This window comes from Belonocnema kinseyi, chromosome 7, assembly GCF_010883055.1.
Source record: "Belonocnema kinseyi isolate 2016_QV_RU_SX_M_011 chromosome 7, B_treatae_v1, whole genome shotgun sequence".
NCBI classification, from domain to species: Eukaryota; Metazoa; Arthropoda; class Insecta; order Hymenoptera; family Cynipidae; genus Belonocnema; species Belonocnema kinseyi.
In genome coordinates, this window is record NC_046663.1 from 55,599,752 (window position 1) to 55,619,413 (window position 19,662).

Below are 19,662 nucleotides of genomic sequence, written 5' to 3' on the forward strand. Positions count from 1 at the left end.
GAATTCTGGATCAATCTGAAAAATCTCTATCCCATCCACACACTACTCCTTTCCCCTGCCGAGTGAGTCACGCCTACACCGAAAGGGAAATGGCTTAATGGTATAATAATAAAAAAAAAAGTGCTATGGATTTGTGCTATGCAAAAAATCCGGGCACTTTTTCTTTTACCAAAAACGTCTAGTAATGCTGGCTTCCGGACATATAAACCTCGGAAATTATTAGTGGTATAAAATTGTCCTTTGCGCAGGAATTTCGTGCTAATTGAGTGCTTATTGTTTGTGAAATGCAAAAAATCTAGGCACTTTTTTTTACTAAAAACGTGTAGTAATGCTGGCTTCAGGTGAATCCGAAGCCAGCCTTACTACATGTTTTAACAAAAATTACCTGGCACAAAATTTAATCTTTGCATCATTTAATTACTTATAAATTCCTGTTTAAAAGAGAATTTGATACTACTAATAGTTACCAAATTTTATAATGCCAGTCACCTGCAGCCAGCGTTACTACATGATTTTGCTTAAAAAAAGTGGCCGGACTTTGTGCATAGCATAAATCCCGAGCACTTAATTAGCACTAAATTCCTTGCCCAAGAATAACGTGATATCATAAATAGTTTTCGAGTTTCATATACCAGTCATATAAAGCCACGATTACTACATATTTTGGTCCAAAATTCCCGAGGGCAAAATTTAGTTTTAGCAGTGTATAATAATATTAATATATAGTTAATATTATTAACTTCCTGAGCAAAGGAGAATTGGAAGCCAACAATAGTTTCCGCGTTTCATATGCCAGAGTCACCTGAAGCCAGCATTACTACAACTTTTTGGTAAAAAAAGTGCCCGCATTTTTTGCATAGCACAAATCCAGATCACTTAATTAGCACTAAATTCCTGCGCAAAGAAGATCTTAGTATCGCTAATAGTTTCCAAGGATCACATACCATAATCACCTGAAACCAGCATTACTAAACGTTTTTGGTTTAAAAAAAGCGCCCCGATTTTTGCGTAGCACAAATCCAAAGCACTTAATTAGCACTAAATTCCTGTGAAAGGATAATTTGATACCACTAATGGTTCCCGATTTTCGCATACCAGAGTCACCTGAAGTCAGCATTACCACACGGTTTTGGTTAAAAAAAAGTGTTCGGATTTTTTTCATAATACAAATCCAGAGCACTTAATTAGGACTAAATTTCTGTGCAAAGGAGAATTTGATACGACCAATAGTTTCCGAGTTTCGCATACCGTTGTTGTGGCGTCAGCTGAAGCTAGCATTGCTACATATTTTTGACCAAAATTACCGGGCACAACATTTTTGTTCTGCAGCATAAATTAGCACTATATGAGCACTAAATTATGGCATAGTGCCCACATTGATATGCCAATGTTGTAATTCCAGCTTCCGGGATCTAATTTAAACTACTAATCAAGAAAAGTAAAAATAAAATCAGAACACAAGAAGAGAAGAAAATACAAAACGACTTTGAAGGAAGCAAGAAACTGCTTTATAAACATATAAAAGTACAGAGTTTAGCAAAATGGGAGATAGCAAAGGTGGAATTCTTTATATTACAGACGAAATACTAGACACTTCGAGAGAATCTTTTAGGGTATTACTGGGAGATGAAGCTATAGGGTACCACACTGCAATGTAGAACATGATGCGTTAGAAATTTGAATTGAGATAATCTATGTTACTAAGCTTAGGGACATAATTAAGTTAACCTAGAAATACTGTTTAACATGGTAGATAGAAGTAAACTTTGGGGAGTCCTAAAGGAGTACGGGGTCAATCCATGGCTTCTACAAGCAATAAAAACTAAATCTGCAAGCAGCAAAGCGAGTTTATGAATTATTGTGAAACTGAGTTACTGGTCCTATATTATGCAAGGTGTCGGACAAGGATGCGATATGTCATCATAGCTATTTAATATATCCATAAATATGTGTCTAAGAATGGCCCTCTTCAATGCAGAAGGTGTGAATCCAGAGACATTAAGGGTACGTGGGTCAGCTTTCGCAGTTGATAGACTTTTTATGGCAGAGATAATCTAAGACTTGCAAAGAATGTTGAACAAACTGAATACAAGCATGAAAAATATGGGTCTCAAAATTAACGTAAATAAAACGAAAAGCATGCTGTTTCACGGAAAATGTGAGAAAACAATGTACAACATTATCATAAATAAAGAGAGAATAAAATAAGTTAATAAGTACATATATCTTGGAAGCCTATTCACTGGTGACGAAAAGATGGATGGGGAGTTAGATAGGCACATAAACGAGGGTAAGAAGGTTATCGGTAAAACAGGGCTCATTATAAAAAGTAAAAATATATCAAATAAAGCTAAAAGGACAATAGAATATTTTATATTCATACCGACTGTACTGTACGGTAGCGAGGTAAGATCTATCAAGTAAAGGATAAGAGTAAAATTAACGCGATTAACATGAAATTCCTGCGCATGGTATGTGGTAAATTACTGATGGACAAAGTGAATAATAAGACAATCGTCAAAGAATGTAATGTGGAGAAGACACTAGTTCACAGATGTGAAAGAATTTTGCTAAGATGGTTTGGGCATGTCGCTAAAATGAAAGATGAACGACTACCAAAACAAGGTTATCAAGGTAAAGTAAATGGCAGTGTGTCCAGAGGCAGACCGCGAAAAGAATTTGAAACTATTGCGAAGAAAGTTGAATTAAATGTTTTCAATAAATATTATAGTAAAGATTTAATAATTTATGCTCTTTTTCATTTAAATTGCTCTAATAAATTTGAGATTCCCAATAGTTCGCTTGTCAGGTGGGGATGTTATCAAGGTCCAAGAGGTACCGTATATGCGTATTCGCTTCGAGTTCTGAATAAGGTATAGGAAAATAATTAAAAGTAATACTAAAAATATTTTTTATTACAAATCTTCTCTGTGATGTGTTTATATTATTTTATATTGTACAGCACAGTAATGTTAGTCAGTGATGAAAATCGAGGACTGATTATCCTGACGATTACAATTTGGTATTTTGAAATGAAACGATATTGATGAATGTTATTCTATATATATCACGTAAGTATCACTACGATTATATTTTAATGAAAATGTACGTTTAAAATCATAGTAAAATATTTTGAATGCAGTAACAAAATATACAAAATATCAAATAATAATGAACGATCGCTTTATCAATTATTTGCTATCGCAATTTTTCAAGCTTTCATACATCATAAATAATCCTTTTTTGCTGCAAAACTGCAAATTACGTACCACACGTTGAAAAACTCCTAACACTATTCGTATTTATTTCGTCAAGTCTTATGCGAGATATTGGACAATTAATATGTCCTTTCGATTTTAAAATGCTGAATTTGTACATTTTGTTATTGTACCTATTGTTAAAATCTACGATTCCAACATTTCCACAGAGGAAATTTAACGTTAGATCTTTCTAATAACGATTGGTACATTTGTGCAATCATGGTCCTAAATATACTTAACTATAAATTATTGTACATAACTGATATGAAATAAACTGCGTTCAAATTATTTGGATACAAAAAACCTTGCTTCTTAAGAGCTATTGAAAAATGTACAAAAATACTAGCGGTCGGTCTTTGATCATATCAATAGTTTAAATGATAAAATTAGTCTTAAAATAAAGCAAAAAAATATGCCATCACATCTTTATTATATAATTTTGTCCATTGAGATCTTTGCTATTTTAGTGAATTTTACTTCTTCTGTGGAAGATCGTCCTTAATGTGTCTTTTCTGTCTGGATGCACAAACTCCAATGGAGTTCTGCTGCTCCCATTAGCAATACTTATCTTTGCACCATTTTCCACTAAGATTTTACAAACTTCCATTTGCCTTTCCAAATTAACACCGTTACACATCATCGCCATGTGCAAAGATGTATTGCCATGATAATTTCCGATATTGATAATATCTTGACTGTTTCTAGCCAACAAAACCTAGTCAATATAAAGAAACATTTTATTGTTATTCTACTTATTATTTCCACATAATAGTATTAGGCAGGAAGATTGCTGTGCCTTTTGAATCAGCGATTAATTTACCGATCGCTGAATTTTAGATATGTTTAAACATTCTTTTATAGAAATCAATTATCGGTAACCGCATTCTTGATCCTAAAGACAATCTTCCTTAATTTAAAACTGAAATGAAGTTAATAAGAATTAAGCACTTCGCTTTTAATTTAAAATATCCAGATCTTCCATCATACCTTAACAAGAACAGGATCACAGCTTATGAATACTGCAGCATGCAGGGCCGTGTTTCCTCGGATAGTTTCCTTAATCGTGAGATCTGCACCATGTTCCAAAAGTAGTTGCACCGTTGCAATTGACTTTCGACCCCTATTTATAGGGTCGTGCGACTCTACTGCTACGTGAAGAGCTGTTTTCCCTTTTAAAGATATACCAAGTTATTAGAAGAATTTATTTCGAACGCAATATTTTAGAAAGAATCAAGGATAGATTAAAGATGTTTAAATTAATATAGCAGGTTTCACTGTAGTCCTCCTTACCTTTATTTTTTAAATTTTATTGCACAATTTAGTATCAGAGAGTATTAAAGGGTTGAAGGCGATCTGTATTTTTCCGTATTTCTCAGAGAATCTCGGGAAATATTTATATAAAGCAAAATTATATGGAGCGCTGAACACCTTATACACACGTCAGATCAGTTAGAAAAAGTTCAGACTCGATGTAGTAAAATTTTTTTAATCGGAACATTTAGGAATGCAGATTCACGCGAATATCGGGTAGTAAAATAATAAATAATAATAAATCGGGTAGTCTATCGGGTAGTAAAAATTTTTGTCAGTCAACTGAGTAGGCAGCAGTCCCTCTGAGATGATCAAATCGACCATTCGAGGTGATCAGCATGACTCTCTGAGATGACATTTGCACTACTTGTTTTAGTCTGCTTGAGATTGTCGCTTTGACCATCTACAAGGATGTTCTATAGTTGAGTCTATAAAATATAGTGAGTCTGAACATCTGTTGGATGTTCAGGCTGAAGTTTCGTTTTTTCTCCGCGCGGAGAAATACATGGCACCTTAACAATACTCTCTGCTCAGTATGACTATGGCGTTTAATTTCCATCTTTTGTACAGTTTTCATAATGTATGTATTCCTGTGCAAAACAAATAAAAATTTACATAATGTATTGTAATATAATAAGAAAAAAATATTAATGTTCCTTATATATCTTTGGTTCTACTCAGGAATGCATACATAACAAAACTAATACAAAAAAGTGTCACTGATCTTTTTCGTACGAAACAAGTTAGCTAACTTCACAGCACCATATTCTCAATATTTCAAGAGGAAATATTTTTAATTTTCAACATAAAAAAAAGTTTCTACCAAAAGAAATTAATTTTCGACCCAAACAGAGGAATTTTCAACAAAAGAGTTAAGTTTTATAGTTTAAAAGTCAAATTTGTTAGAAAAAATGTATGCTTAAACACGAAAAAATGAATTTCATTTAGTTGATGACTCAACAGACGAAAAAATTCATGTTTCATTAGACAGATGCATCTATAAAAAAAAAGATGAATTTTCAAGTACAAGAGACGATTTTTTAACAAACCATTTGAATTTTTAACAGAATAGTTAATTTTAAATGAAATAGTTAAATTCTCAACCAAACAGATAATCTTCAACAACAAAAACGCATCTTTAAAAAGTAGTTTAACTTTCAACCAAGTTGTTGAATTTTCAACAATGTATTTAAATTTTCGACCTAAAGAGATGAATTCTAAGAAAAATATAATATTAAACTTTTAATTTAAAAATAATGAATTTTTAATCACATTGTTCATTCACATTGTTGAATTATTGAGCGAAAAAGACTAATTTTCTACGGAAAATTAAATTTTCAACCCGAGATACGAATTTTTAACAAATTGATTAATTTTTAAACAAGTAGTTGAATTTTTAACACAAAAATACGATTGTTTAACAAACAAGTTGACTTTTCTACCAAAAAGAAGTACTGTTCAACAAAATTGTTGAATTTTCAGCAAACAATTAAATTTGCATGCAAAGAGTAAAAAATTTTGAAACCAAGAAAGATAAATTCTCGACTAAAAATATAACAGTGGACTTGTCCACCACAAATAATGAACTTTCAGGTACAAAAAGTTGGATTATCTTATTGGAAATTTTTATTAGGAATTCTTTAAAAAATGGAAGAAGAGAGAATTTGGAGAAAGAGTTTAAAGTCTGAAATAAAAACATAAATTTTGCACATTAAAGAATATGTGACAGACTGTCACATAACCCATTACTACATGTTATTATATTTAGCGGCTTTATAATTAAAAAAATGGATTTATCGTTCAAATAATTAAATATTAATCATTAAATTTTAACGAAGACACTAAAGCCCTGTTCTCTGTTACATTCAATGGTAAAAATGAACAAAATTTCACTATTGAAAGATAGTAAAAATTAAAATGGGCCAGAAAGACTTTCCATTTATATTTTGAAATATTTCGAAAATTTCAGCAAAATATTTAAATTTCTTAAATTAGTTAAGGCATCTTATTGATCATGTCACATTTCGGCAGACGCTCTCAATAAGAAGGGAAAAAATACTTTAAAAAGAAAATGAATAATGGTTAATTTTTGAGAAATCTTAAAACACAGCAGATTCTTAGCAGTAATTAATTCCAATTTGTTTCCCAAATTTCCAGATATTCTTACCTTCGTAGTTTCGAGTAGAAACGTTGAAACCCGGATTTCCTTGAACAGTTTTTAGGGCCAATAGTTCTGCAAGCACAGCTTTGTGGGAATCACCTTTCGCTGCTACTGCATGAATTAACGTATCACCCTGAACAATCCGATAAAAGACTTCATGTTTAAAAATGTTTACCGGAAAGGTTTACTCATCGGTAGTTAATATTGAGAAATCGAATTGTTGTTGTTTGTTTTCCCTTGCCACAGAATTATAATGCAAGAGACACCACTCCTTTCAGAGATAAGTAGCTTCTAAATTCTTGGAAGCTTCAGATTACGAGAAAGAAATCCAATGTTTCATGTAACCAATTCCAGCAAGAAGAAACATTACTGTCTAGCTTGGTATCATAAACTAACAATAAGATTATTTTCGAAACATTGGAAGACTATGTGATTCAAAATGGACTACTCAAATACGAGATTCGTATAATTTTTCTGTACTCTATTATGATATGACCTTCTCTTTCTTATTTTTATACGACTTTCTAGACTAGTATCTTATTCATGGAATCAATTTTTTGGATCTAAGCCAGACAAATGGTCGACTATTGCGGAGGATAAGTATCAAAACCAGGTTATTTCATCCTGAGTCGCGTTTTCTCGGCTATAATTCTTGTGAGTGGGGAATTGAAGTTTTATGAGGTGGTAGAATATTCGAGGAATATTATTAGAAGCTTACTCGAGGTTGATACAATTTCTGTCCGACGTGAATCCCTTTTTGAAGCATGGTGGCTGCTAAATAACCCGTTATGTATGCCATTTGTGGACAGTTCATTGCCATTAAATACAAAGCATCCTCTCCACGGTTATTGATAGCAGACAAAGCACCTTCCACTGTGCTAAGCCTCTCAACTAATGGTGGCAAATAAGCCTTTTTCTTCCTTAACTCGTCTGGATTACCAACCAAACACATCAACATCCTACAATAAAATTTTAATTAATTACTTTAAGGTTTCTACCAATTTTTTAAGTTTTGCAATGGGATGTTGCAAAGAAAGAGACTAAACAAAAAGATAATTTATAGTCTTCAAGTTTAAGATTTCCAATTTCTGTTTGAAACAATATTTAATAAAATTATACTCACGTATCGCCATCCTCGTCAGCTTTCGCAAGTTCCTCCTTGGATTTTTTCAAGAGACTCTTCATGGCTTTCTCGACTTCTTTGGGATTGAGTTCTTTGATAAGTTTATCACACGCCTTCGTTGAAGGAAGATTTAATGAAGACCATAGTGGTATATGATGTCTTGAGTGTTTGCTATAATTAACCAAGAAAAAGTTAATAATTTGAATTGGATGTTTTGTATCTGCTTTTTTAAATATCCCACCTTAAAATTTCTGGAATCTGGAAGTCGTTGAATGTAGATGTCGTAGGTTGTTCGGAAACAGAAGTTCTTCCACTGTGGACGTTTGATGAACCACTGTAAGTGGTGCAAGTGCTTTTTGCACAGTCAAACAAATCCATGTCAAAGCTGGCATCATTTATGGAATTATTTGTTGCCTGCTTGTTGGCAAGTATAGTCTCTATTGTTGCGTCAATTTCCAAACTGGCTGATGAAGACTTCCCAATATCATTATTAGGAGGTGAAGTGTTTTCTATGTAACTTCTGGTGGTCGAAACCTTTCCCCTGCAACAACTACCAGGCGATACATTTTCGGAATAGACTAGATCAAACCCATCACTAGTTTTAGGATAGACCAAACTTTGTTGAGCTTCGTTGATGATGCTGCCTGTATTTGCAAAGTTCAAAGACTCTGTGAAGAAATTCATGTCAGTCCGGGCGCGGACATTTGTCCTTTCACTTCTGGTTATCTGATTAGTGTCTAAAGAACACCTAGAGTGTTTGTCTGTAGGACATAGTAGACTTTGTACAGATTCAAGGGACTCAAATCCTCTGTAATCTAGCTGAGAATTTGGAACAACTTGCATTTCCTCTGACGCAGAGCCTTTTTTGCTCATCTCTTTTAAGACCACTTCCTCCACTAGTCGGAGTTCATTGCTGTCTATCGCGTCAATGAGTTCGGCAGTATTGTTCCCGACGATAGTGCTTGAAGACTCGTCATTTTTTTGCCAGTATGCAAAACTGTTGAATCCATCGTACAGTTGATCTTCCGATCTTTGATCCAAAGGAGATTGATAATTGGATGGACTCGGTGTCTCGCAGTAAGATTGGTTTGATGAAGACGAGGAAGAGAAACCCTGACAAGATCGGAAATTTAATGGCACCTTAAATCAGAGTAAACAGTTCTTATTTTTTGGACTAGAAAAAAATATGGTAAGATTTTACAAGGGATGAAATTAGTACCTTTGTCTTTAAAACTAACACTCAAGTATAGAATAATTGAGTGTGCCGATGTAAGAACAGCACATAAAAACTTTACCGCACTAATGCTTGTCTGTACTCTTCTTGCATCGGGAAGCTCAACTATGTCAAGCGCAAAAATAAATATGAATAAGGAAAACGTGAAAAAGTCCACAAACTACTTTAAAAACAAACACAAGCTTTGAAGCCGTTATTTTTTCAGCTATAATAATACGTTTCAATAATTTAGACTTTCCTTTCAGCACGTGCAATCATTTGACAAGTACCAAATGTAAATGTAATTGGAAAATTTATTTCAGAGTCAGATTAAATATATAGTTTTAGATTAACGAATGCATTTTTAATTCGACCGAGTGTAAATTCTGCATTCAGATTTAGAAAATACGAGCTGCGTGTTTTTTCATAACTTTTCTTACATATACTGAGATTCCTGTTAGATACAATTTTTTAAAGCGTTTTAACATGTAATTCCCCTCGTCGGTTAACTTGTTATTTATCGCAATCTTCATATCGTTCCCAACTATCACGTACTTCTGCGCTTTTACCTCGAGGCAATTTATAAATGTAAATAATACTTTTTTCTTATTTGAATAGTTAATTTTTTGAAAGAAAAATGTAACACTTTACTTAAATTGTTAATTGTTGAAAAATTATTTCGGAATTTAGTTTCGCAAATTATTGACTCATAACTCGAATCTAAACTGTGATTGATTTCCGTATAATGGTTCCATGAATGTGACTGATACCTGAGATGAACCCGGAGGACTGCCAGCGATATTGATAGGCATTATAGTAGGACCTGGCGATTGTCCTCTGCTAGATGATCGACTATTTGGTCTTGAGGTAACTATGTTACAGCTGCTTGCAGGTGAATCAGGCCAGACTTCTGAACTCACCCGTGGAGATGAGCCGTTTGTTTCAGTATCCGAAAAAATATGGGCTGCTTGAAAACCTCCTCGAGCCAGAATTTCCAGAAGAGAAGCGCCCTCTGGATTGTTCACGACAATCGCAGGAGGTGTCTTTGACGATGAAACGCTCTAGGGCAGCAAAAGATTTAGTCAGTAAAGTTAAAAACCTTAAATGTATAGAGCCAAATATGAAAAAACATTGCTCAAGATAGCCAAATAACCTTCCAATGTTTAAAACATTGAATTTCCTAAATATTTTGCTCTTCCCATACTTACCATCAAATCTTGGTTGCTGCAGTTCTTTTCATACTGAATTGTCTCCAAGTTGGCTTTTGCATAATAATTTTCAGTTTTTTTACTCGAATCTGATAGCTGTTCCAAACAAGAATCGATCGTTTCTCTGTAATCATTGTCGGTCATTAATTGTTGGATGCTGGTCTCATAATCAGAGGTTTCACTTTGCTGCCCATCATAATATTCACGAGATGAATATCCATCAGATTGAAACAGCCAATCTAATGTATCATAAGATTTGTTCCGAATTCGGCATAGGTGAGGTCTGACTGGCCCACGAGCAATAAGATTTTCATCATCGTCATCCTGATTTTCCAATCTGTTATCTAAATCAAAATTATTTGGCCTTTCTTCTACCTCGTCTATCTGTCTCTCAATGTATATATTCATTTGATAATCCTTCTTAGAGTCGTTTGATTTCATGGCATTATCTTTTGTAAGGGAGGTGCCATTTTTCTGATTATCGATACATCCTGACGAGTTTGTAGTCTTCTCTGATTTTAAGATCATCATCTGAATTTTTGGAGAATCTTTACCAAATCTAAGCTTATCAATCTCTTTGATTATGCCGTCCAATGTATTCAAGTTTTCTGGGGCTTGATGAAAATCATCTTTCAATTTGACGCCTTTCTTTGTATCGGTTATTGGATGAGAACTGTCCAAACTTTTTGAAATACAACCGGATTCTGAGGATTCCTCACCGGTATTATCATTAGCCAAAGTATTTAAGTAGACAGAATTATGTTCACAAAGAATGGCTCTCGTGTTTGTGGGGGAAGAAAGTCCTGATTTTATTGAGCAGCTCTTCGATTTACTATTATCAGCTTCTGAATAGGAATCGCAGTGTTCATCTTTTGCAAGTTTAATTTTCATCATGATAAAATCTAATTGCGCCACGTTGGATGCACTGGAAAAGTAGCAAGATAGGCTTAAACTACAAGACAAATGAGAAAAATGAATATGATTTTACTACTATGACTTGTAATGTAAAAATAATTGGTTATAATATTTATAATATATATTATTATTGAAAATGTTTCCGTATTTTTGGAACATATCTATAATTAAAGTCTGATCTAGAGTCATAGTTTTAATAAAATCTATTTCAAAGTGTTCAATAATTTAAATAAAGACCCACTCTGGAAAAAATCGCATGAAATTGTGCTATGTGCCATAAAATGATAAGAGCCAATGATTATGATAAGAACGACAATGTCTGAAATTTAATTGTTACTTTTACTTAAATTAAATATTATTTGAATCATGCAATAACGGAACTATATTTTTTAGTTACATATATAATTTGAGTATTCAAACATTTAGAAACAACTCCGATTCACAACTAATATTAAGAAAAGCTTAATACATGCTTGGAGATATGCCAAGAAAAGTGTTGTTTTTAAAATGGATGCTTTTGTCAGCAAGGTCGTGAATTGAAATTAGGTATAAGCGGATGTGCAAAATGATAAGAAAGTTTTATCAGTTGCGTTTATTATTATAATTGAATCACTTTTGTAATATATCTTGTTCATTTTTTAAAACGTTTTCCTTTTTAATTTCCATCTTCAGGAGGGCATCGCTTCTTATTCTTATCAATAAAATATTGATTCTTATATATTTTGCTTCGAACTTTCTGTTTTGTTTTTAAATATAAATAGACTCCATACCATATGTTTTTGTCTGATAGTTACTGTGAAAAATTGAATTATGGTAAATGTTTGTTTTCAAAGAAAGATTTGACAAATTCGGTGAACTTTGTATCCGGAAAAAGGATATGCTTGCAACATATTTATTTCAAATCACTGGCTTTAGTCGTGTTTCTCATGTTTTTAGTCGCAAAATTACCTATTCAGTGAGTACTCGATGCCTTTCAATGAAGCATTGTTCAAATTCCAAAGCTGCTCCGTTGTAGATGGGCGCATTCTGAAATCTTCAAAAAAAACTTTGGTCTTATAAACTGCGTTCTCCTTTCACTCAATGAACAAGAGAGAAATATATGTACTCTTTTTATATATTAACGATGCACAACATCCTTTCAAATTGCCGATATTTTCTTTCGAGTTATTTTTAATTAAATTAAACATCAGAGACACATTCAAAATGTCTAATGAAGATTAATGTAATGTGATGTAATGACTTCAAATAAAAAGATCCGCATTTCTTTATTCATCTATTTCTTGGCAATTATAATTAAGATACAAAAAGTAAATTAAAAAAGTTTTCAAGGATAACTTAAATTCTACGGAGTTGTAAATGTTTAAATCATCAATTCATAACTTGAGGCAAGCTTTGATCATAATATTTTTATACAAAAAAATGTTTAAACATTGATAAGTTTCTGTTTGAAAATTTAAGAAAACATAATTATATTAGAATTAGAGTCATTAACCAAATGAAAGTCAAAATTTGTTTCTGAATTACCCTTCATCGATAACTTTCAAGTGGATGAGAGGCGTGTTTTCATATTTCGTTCTTGCTTCTTTTTCGAATGAAAATAAGAAACCAATTTTTCGTAAAAGCTAGCGAATCACTTCATGATGTTTGTCTCTCATGAGCCATAAAAAAGGAGAATGTCACAATCTACTTATTTTTATTAATCATAATAAAAATTCAATGACTTGTTTCTTTTCAGAGAGAATTTTTAATTGCAATACCGTTTGCAATTAAAAATTCTCTCTGAAAAGAAGTTGCCATAAAACGAAAAAAAAGATTATAAAACTTTTATTAAGAACAGTTCCTTGTTATAGCAGCGAAAACTAGTAGATTTCGACTTTTTTTTGGTTGGTGATTATTTCAAAACCGGTCAAACTTGCTTTCTCTCTCATCGTTTTCACTCCAATATCCACTAACATGTGTGTACACTTGTGTTGATTGTGCTAATTATACGATTTGGACGCTAAAAATTAATTTTTGAATCTTTCATTAAGCATTCACATCTGAATTCAGAAAGTATTATATGCTTCCTTCAAGCAACAGATTAATAAATAAAAAGCAAGAGCGAGCATGGGCAAGAGGGCGTTGTTAAGAAAAAAATAAGCTTTTATTAAAATATACTCAAAAGAAACAAAATAATTCACTCTGAAGATAGGAGTTGCAATAATGATACATGAATCATAAGGTGAGTAGAAACAAAAGCGTGGGCGTAAATATTGAACATATTTATGAGAAAGAAATTTCGATATTTGCTTCACCTACTTTTATTTGTAGTCACATTATTATAATTATTGTTATTATTATCATTATTATTATATTACTTTAATTTTTTCGAAATTAAAATATCAACACCTGTCACACAAAACTATTCTTTTTCACTTTCAAATTTATCATTGTACACAGAAAGGATCAAAGAATGCAAGATAGTGGTACTTTCTAACCTTTCACTCATCAAAAAATAATTGCTAATCGACTGTGAAATATTTAAAGGTTTGTATCAGTCTAAGCAAAACTTTTATCTGCAATATGTACTTTGTCCCATATTTAAAAAATTCTTTTCTGCTACAATTATATTATATTCGTATGTGTATTTTTTGGACAGATAGTAGAGTGGTACAAAAATTTGACTTTATATTTTTTTCTTTTTTTTTCTTTTTCAGTACCAGTCGTGAGCTTTTGAAATTAACATTGATTTTAAAATAATTTCCACCGAATAATTTTCAACGTTGACTCCCATTTTCCCGGAAAATGCTGCAAAAACTCGAAATGGCAGTTTTATGTCAAATTCATGCTAGCGATGGCATTTTATTTTTTATTTTTCAACAATAATTATTTTTATTTGATTAGTGATAACTTTCCAGGTATCTTTTAACTAATTTTTAATTGTTTCAACAATATTTTTTTTCAGGAAATCGTGAAAAGTAACTATTTTTCGGGAAAAATGATACAGCTGATGAATATGAAATATTTTATGTTGAATATATTTTGCAATTGTTACAATAACTTCTGTTTGTGTATATAAATTTGTTTTTGACAAAATAAGAGTAATGTATTTGTTTCGAATATTTGGGAATTATGTAAACCATTATCATTTTTTTACTCTGTCTTTCCCCTGTAAATTAATCGTTATATTTTTTGTATTCAAAGGAGTAATTAAATGACTTTTAATTGTTTAAATAATTGCACTCTCTTTCACAAAAAATATGAGTCGTGTTACATTTCTATTATTATTATATTAATATGGTATTAATTCATGGAATTTATCATTTATTCCAAAAGGACTAGCTTATCACGATTTGCAGAGAGAAAAAATGGTTTTAACGGATGAAATTATTCAAAAACCAACAAAACGTTGTAACCAACAAAATTTTATCAACATTTTCTAGTTTTTTTATTACTTGCAGAAAATACTATCTTTTCATGAGTTAGTGAGAAAAATGAAAATATAAACTGTTTAAACATTTGGTAACACGTTTAAAATATAACAATAATATAATATAATAATGATTTTTAAAATGTTGTAATTCATTTTTGGACAATCCCAATGTATTATGTTTAAAGTTTTAATTAAGTTTGGTAAAAATTAGGGGTCATTTTGACATAAAACAAATAATTATAGGGGCTTTACTACAAAAACTGAAGTATTTTTTAACATCTAGGTCCCAATAGAACCTCAGAATTTAATTTATCGAAAATTAAAAAAAGTCTAAAACGTATTAAGCGTAAAAGAATTTTTAACTAAAGAAGCTTGTTTATATAGTTGCAAACTCTCTTTCACCAAAAGTTCTTCTCTTCGTATGTATTACCTGCGTTATTGATTCCATAAGGTAGTATAATTTTACAGGATTGACAGAGAAAATTTTGTTTCGAAACAAATGATAACTGTTTTAATATCTTAATTGCCAAATACAAACAATAAAGAAAGGAAATACTCTTGACATTCATCAACCTCGCAATTTGTAGACAGCTATTTTTTCATTTTTTTGTTTGCGGGTTATTGTTGACCAATTTGAAAAAAGCAAAATTTCTTTTTCCGAAAAGTGAAAAAAGATACATGTATTTTCTTATAGGTTTCATAATTTTTTTAAATTACAAAACATTCCAGAATATTCTAAAGCACATTTGATTTGTCTAACTTCATATTCATTTTCGAATATTGCAGAATATTCCACAATATTTGTAGAGGACAGATATTAGTATGAAATCCTGGAATTTTCATGGCAATTCATTGTTAAAAATGAGAAGTATTTGTAGAAATTACCCAGATAATTCTATACACTTGTTAGTGAGTTCATTTTGTAATTCAAATAGCATGTAGACAATAGAAATAAATATACATATTTTAATCTTATCTAAGTTTAATTTCTCGGGTACTTTGTCAGGCCTGTATTTTTCGGAATACTAAATTATGTATATATGCGACTTAAAATGTGTCTTCCATATACAAACTAAGCTACTTATTATTTCAGTAACCGATCTTCTCACATAATTACAACTAAGCAAATAGTTTGAATTATACCAAATGTTCACATCGAAAGAATCTTTTGATAAAAGACCAGAGCGAATGTCAACTTGATATTACTAAAAAGTACTTATAATCCTAAACATACTTCTTACTTCATTCAAATCGTAAATAATAATAACTGAAAGAAAGGTAATCAGAGTTCGAATTTTGAAATATGGCAGTGGTGGAAAAGCAATAATGGAATCTTTAACAACGGAAAGGGATCCTATTCTATTAAGACATGATCCTTATAAGCTGTTTTATTCAACGAGAATTAATAATCAATTATCTTTCTTATTGTATCTAAAACAATGAAAGAAATATTTCTTTATTTAATAGTTTATTGTTCATTATTTACCATTTTAATACAAAATGCTAACACTGTCCGTTTTTCATTTAATACTGTCCCTATGGTTAACACTACCCCTTGGAACACGCCCTCTTATATTTAAAGAGAGGTTTTTTTTCAATCTGAGATTACATAACGTTTTATAGAATCATTTAGTAGGATCGACACATACATAAATCTAATAACTATGATTTTCAGAATTTGATTTTTGTGTATCTTGATAAAAGCCCAAAGGATGTGTCGGAACGTCGGTTTATTAATTATGATAAACTGATTAAGAACCATTGTAGAAATTCGTACAAAATAATATTATTGTTTTGTTTGTAAATCAACACATTTTAATCGGATTCTTAAAACAAATTACGTTTCATAACCAAAAGTATTTTCTCTTAAAGAAGTATTGAAATTCAAGGATATTAGTATTAAATTAGTTTTGCAAGTTAAGAAGAAGATGAATTGGGTTTCACGGCCGGCCTCCCAATTAATAAAAGAAAAAAGACTTTATCTCTACATAACTTGCGCATTTATTGTCTGAATTTTCGGAACCTTTTTTTATGCGTAATTTTTATTTATGGCCAAGTTTGTTCACTCATTGTTTCAACAAAACACGGATCATGAAATTTGCATCAATGTAGTTACTTCGGAAAAGTTTGGCTCACAAATGACAAATGTGTTGATATCTCCGAAGTTATTTGCACTGCAAATATATGTATATTCACGTGCATATCTGCCGGTACACGTGGAAATACAACGGGTGTGTTTAAAATGAAAAATCTGCAAGATATGCGATTATTTTTGTGCTCTCCATTTGATTATTTTTTATAAATCTTGCACGACTATTTTCGTATTTTAACAGAACTGGATTTTGTACAAAGTGAGTTCTCACCTTTAGTTACATAATCCGTTACGTTTTTGAAAATGTTCATCCTAAAGAATTATTTAACCCGTTGGATGCGATAAAATCTGCAAGTTGAACAATTTGCTGTAATGTGAACTTCGCTCTCGAGCCAAAAGCGCTTCATGGTTTCTTTTTTTTTGCAACTGTTACAGAAACGTGAAGATTGAAGAATTATTTTATTATTGCCTCAAAATTCCTCATCGAATACTATTTCAATTCTTTTTAAAATCATTATTAGATAAGAAATGGTAAGAAGTTTCGCACTTCAAAATTAATCAAGATTATTTTAGGAAAAAATGCACATAACTTTACATTTGGCAATTCAGCAATGTCAGTTTGTTGAGTTAAAAAAGTTGAATTCGGTAGATTACCTTGAGACAACTTCCTCCAAGGCGGTCCGCAGTTCGATGGTATTCCAATAAGAAGGTCATCATAAACTATACATAGTTTTGTATAATCTTCCCGCGTTCACTTCTTTCGGTATAGTGGAATAAAGATAATGTCTTCGCTTTCAAGTTTTGATGCAAACACTTTTTTTTTATAAGTCACGTGATGTTCACGCAAATTACAGCGCACTTAATGGAAGACATTCAATCTTCGCACTGAACCGTTAAGTTGTTATCTTCTTATTTTACGTTATAACAAAAACCATTTGCGCCGAATTATTACGCGCTGATTTCATTTCTAGAGAATTTGAAGCACACTTCGACACTATATGATTTGCTGATGAAAAAAAATTGTTCACTGTTTGAAAAATGTCCCGATAGTTAAACTTGTGTTGTGTAGATAGTTTTTTGAGATGAGAGCGAAATAAATTTGTTGCGTCGCGGTCTCCGATGAACTGAACTGCTTACCGACTGTAAAACTTTTTAAGAATAAACTCTGCAGTCGAGTGGCGTGCAGTTGATGCGATATGCCACCTTCCCGTCGGAGTTTAATGCGCATGCGTCATAGATCGCTTTGACGTCACTGTGATTTCCAACAAACTCACAGAATTTTTCGATACATCGTTTGCAATTGCATTTGCAAGTTTAAAAATGTTATGTGAGAGAAGCACGCGGTCCAACAGCGATGAATTCTTATCCAACCTGGAAAAACAAGTTTCATTGCCACTAAATGATGTTGATAATAAGTGGCCTTTCTTTAAAGGGACTGTTCATTAAGAAAATAAAAGAGTATCCTTAATTTTTCATCACAGTAAAAAATAATACTTAAGGGCATGTGATACCTACAGTTTCCCCGGCTTTTTTCCCCCAAAATGAAAATTTTTAAAAACTGAGATCGGAAATGCCATAAAATATTATAACGGACGTTCCCGGACTCTTTTTTGAGGGATAATAACAACAAAATTATTGTGCTTAATAAAAATTTTATCCATATGCATTATTTTGAGGTTACGTCGTTTTTCATCTCTGCCTTTCCGATAATCTGGAAATTATTTATGAAATAAACTTTTTTGATTACCTGCAAACAAGGTTAGTTCCGGGAGATTAGTTACTATGTTTATTTGTAAGTCCAAAGTTTTCGGCCAGAAATATTGTGTAGTTTCGAAGTAACGCTCGGGTGAATTGTAACACACATAACCTCGAAATATACACGCACTTTGTTAGCAATATCAAAAATTTTTGGATGAAAAAACACAAAAAAAGTGTGTAAGGACGTCTGTTAGCATGTTCGCTATCATTTCCCAGATTTTGAAGGCAAAATATTTCTTATCCTAGGAAAAAAGCCGGGGAATCTAACACTGAAAAAATAGAACTTTTTTGAATTAACCTACAAAAAAAGTGTGTGGGGACGTCTGTTAGCATGTTCGCTATCATTTGCCATATTTTTAAGACAAAATATTTATTAATCTAGAAAAAAATCCGGGGGAACCTAAAACTGGTAAAATCGACAATTTTCTAAGTATCACATGCCGTTAACCCTCATTTCACAAGGCGGGGTGCTTAGACACCACAGGGGGGTAGGGATCTCAATAGCCTCCTCTTCAGTTGTCCTCTGCACGTGGGAATGAATGAGGGTCACTAAGTCATCCTACAGATGTTTTCAGAATCGATAATGTGAATTTTTACTGTGCAATTGGGAATATGTGATACGTATTTTTTCAAGTTTTGATGTATTTTTGTATGCTGTTTTTATGCCGATGTTTATGTGCCTGCATTTTTTGGGTCAATATATTATTTACGTTACTGCAAGAAGTTACTTAATCATTTATTATCCCTTATGAAATATATTATGCGTTAGGGACTGTGTAAATAGCCTTTGTGTTTCCTATAACTGAAAAAATCTAAGAAATGGAATTTTCTCGTTATAATTTAGCAGAAAATGATTTAAAAAGTCATTTTAATATTTGTCTAATGTTGTTAAAAACATTGGAAACAATATTATACCATAAATCATTCGCAATGTGTTTCAAATCGACTGCGGTGTGGAGGCACCCCACCTTGTGGTAAATGAGACTCTGTCTCACCTTGAGGTGTGAGGGTTAAATTGATATATCGCCCAACACTGGTAATTAGTAGTTAGCACGCACTTTTATTTTTCACTAACACCCTGCTGAATGTTTAATAAAACTCGGGAAGCTATATAAAGGCATGTAATCAAAAATTTAGAGCACATTTCATGCATCCAATTGCTATCAAAGATATTAAATGTTAATGGTGAATTATCATAAATCTAGAAGA

General features: G+C 31.9%; 2 protein-coding genes across 10 annotated transcripts in view; one reads left to right on the forward strand and one right to left on the reverse strand.

The window, feature by feature from the left end:
- LOC117177495 (afadin- and alpha-actinin-binding protein-like) overlaps nucleotides 1-19,662 on the forward strand; it is a 166,176-nt gene that overhangs the window by 47,258 nt on the left and 99,256 nt on the right. Inside the window, exon 7 of one of the 7 annotated variants that reach the window (XM_033368238.1) lies at nucleotides 17,131-17,149. The exons of the other annotated variants lie outside the window; for them this stretch is intronic. Coding sequence (XP_033224129.1) covers nucleotide 17,131 — 1 coding nt within the window. The 3' untranslated portion in view covers nucleotides 17,132-17,149. Of the gene's footprint in view, nucleotides 1-17,130; nucleotides 17,150-19,662 lie in introns of those variants that run through there. 7 annotated transcript variants of the gene reach the window in all.
- Nucleotides 3,674-17,882, reverse strand: LOC117177491 (serine-rich adhesin for platelets-like). 3 transcript variants are annotated; one of them, XM_033368227.1, is made up of 10 exons: nucleotides 17,350-17,882; nucleotides 12,140-12,224; nucleotides 10,277-11,201; nucleotides 9,989-10,129; nucleotides 8,097-8,995; nucleotides 7,856-8,026; nucleotides 7,451-7,691; nucleotides 6,739-6,865; nucleotides 4,248-4,429; nucleotides 3,674-3,975 (listed from the first exon to the last, which is right to left on the reverse strand). In XM_033368227.1, exons 2-10 carry the CDS (start codon nucleotides 12,214-12,216, stop codon nucleotides 3,724-3,726), a joined length of 3,015 nt encoding a protein of 1,004 aa, XP_033224118.1. In that variant the 5' UTR covers nucleotides 12,217-12,224; nucleotides 17,350-17,882; the 3' UTR covers nucleotides 3,674-3,723. The 3 variants fall into 3 exon arrangements, with proteins under 3 accessions (XP_033224118.1, XP_033224116.1, XP_033224117.1); XM_033368225.1 differs by having other exon boundaries at nucleotides 9,839-10,129; nucleotides 17,350-17,881; XM_033368226.1 differs by lacking the exon at nucleotides 12,140-12,224 and having other exon boundaries at nucleotides 9,839-10,129; nucleotides 17,350-17,880.

What these genes read in the sequence shown, in the direction of transcription:
- LOC117177491 (XM_033368225.1), bottom strand. Translation starts at nt 12,216, where the DNA reads ATGCGCCCATCTACAACGGAGCAGCTTTGGAATTTGAACAATGCTTCA. An exon ending in CAGATTCCAGAAATTTTAAG is followed by an intron (nt 8,027 to 8,096) that starts GTGGGATATTTA and finishes GGTTAATTATAG; the next exon opens with CAAACACTCAAGACATCATA. An exon ending in AGAAATTGTATCAACCTCGA is followed by an intron (nt 6,866 to 7,450) that starts GTAAGCTTCTAA and finishes CGGATTGTTCAG; the next exon opens with GGTGATACGTTAATTCATGC.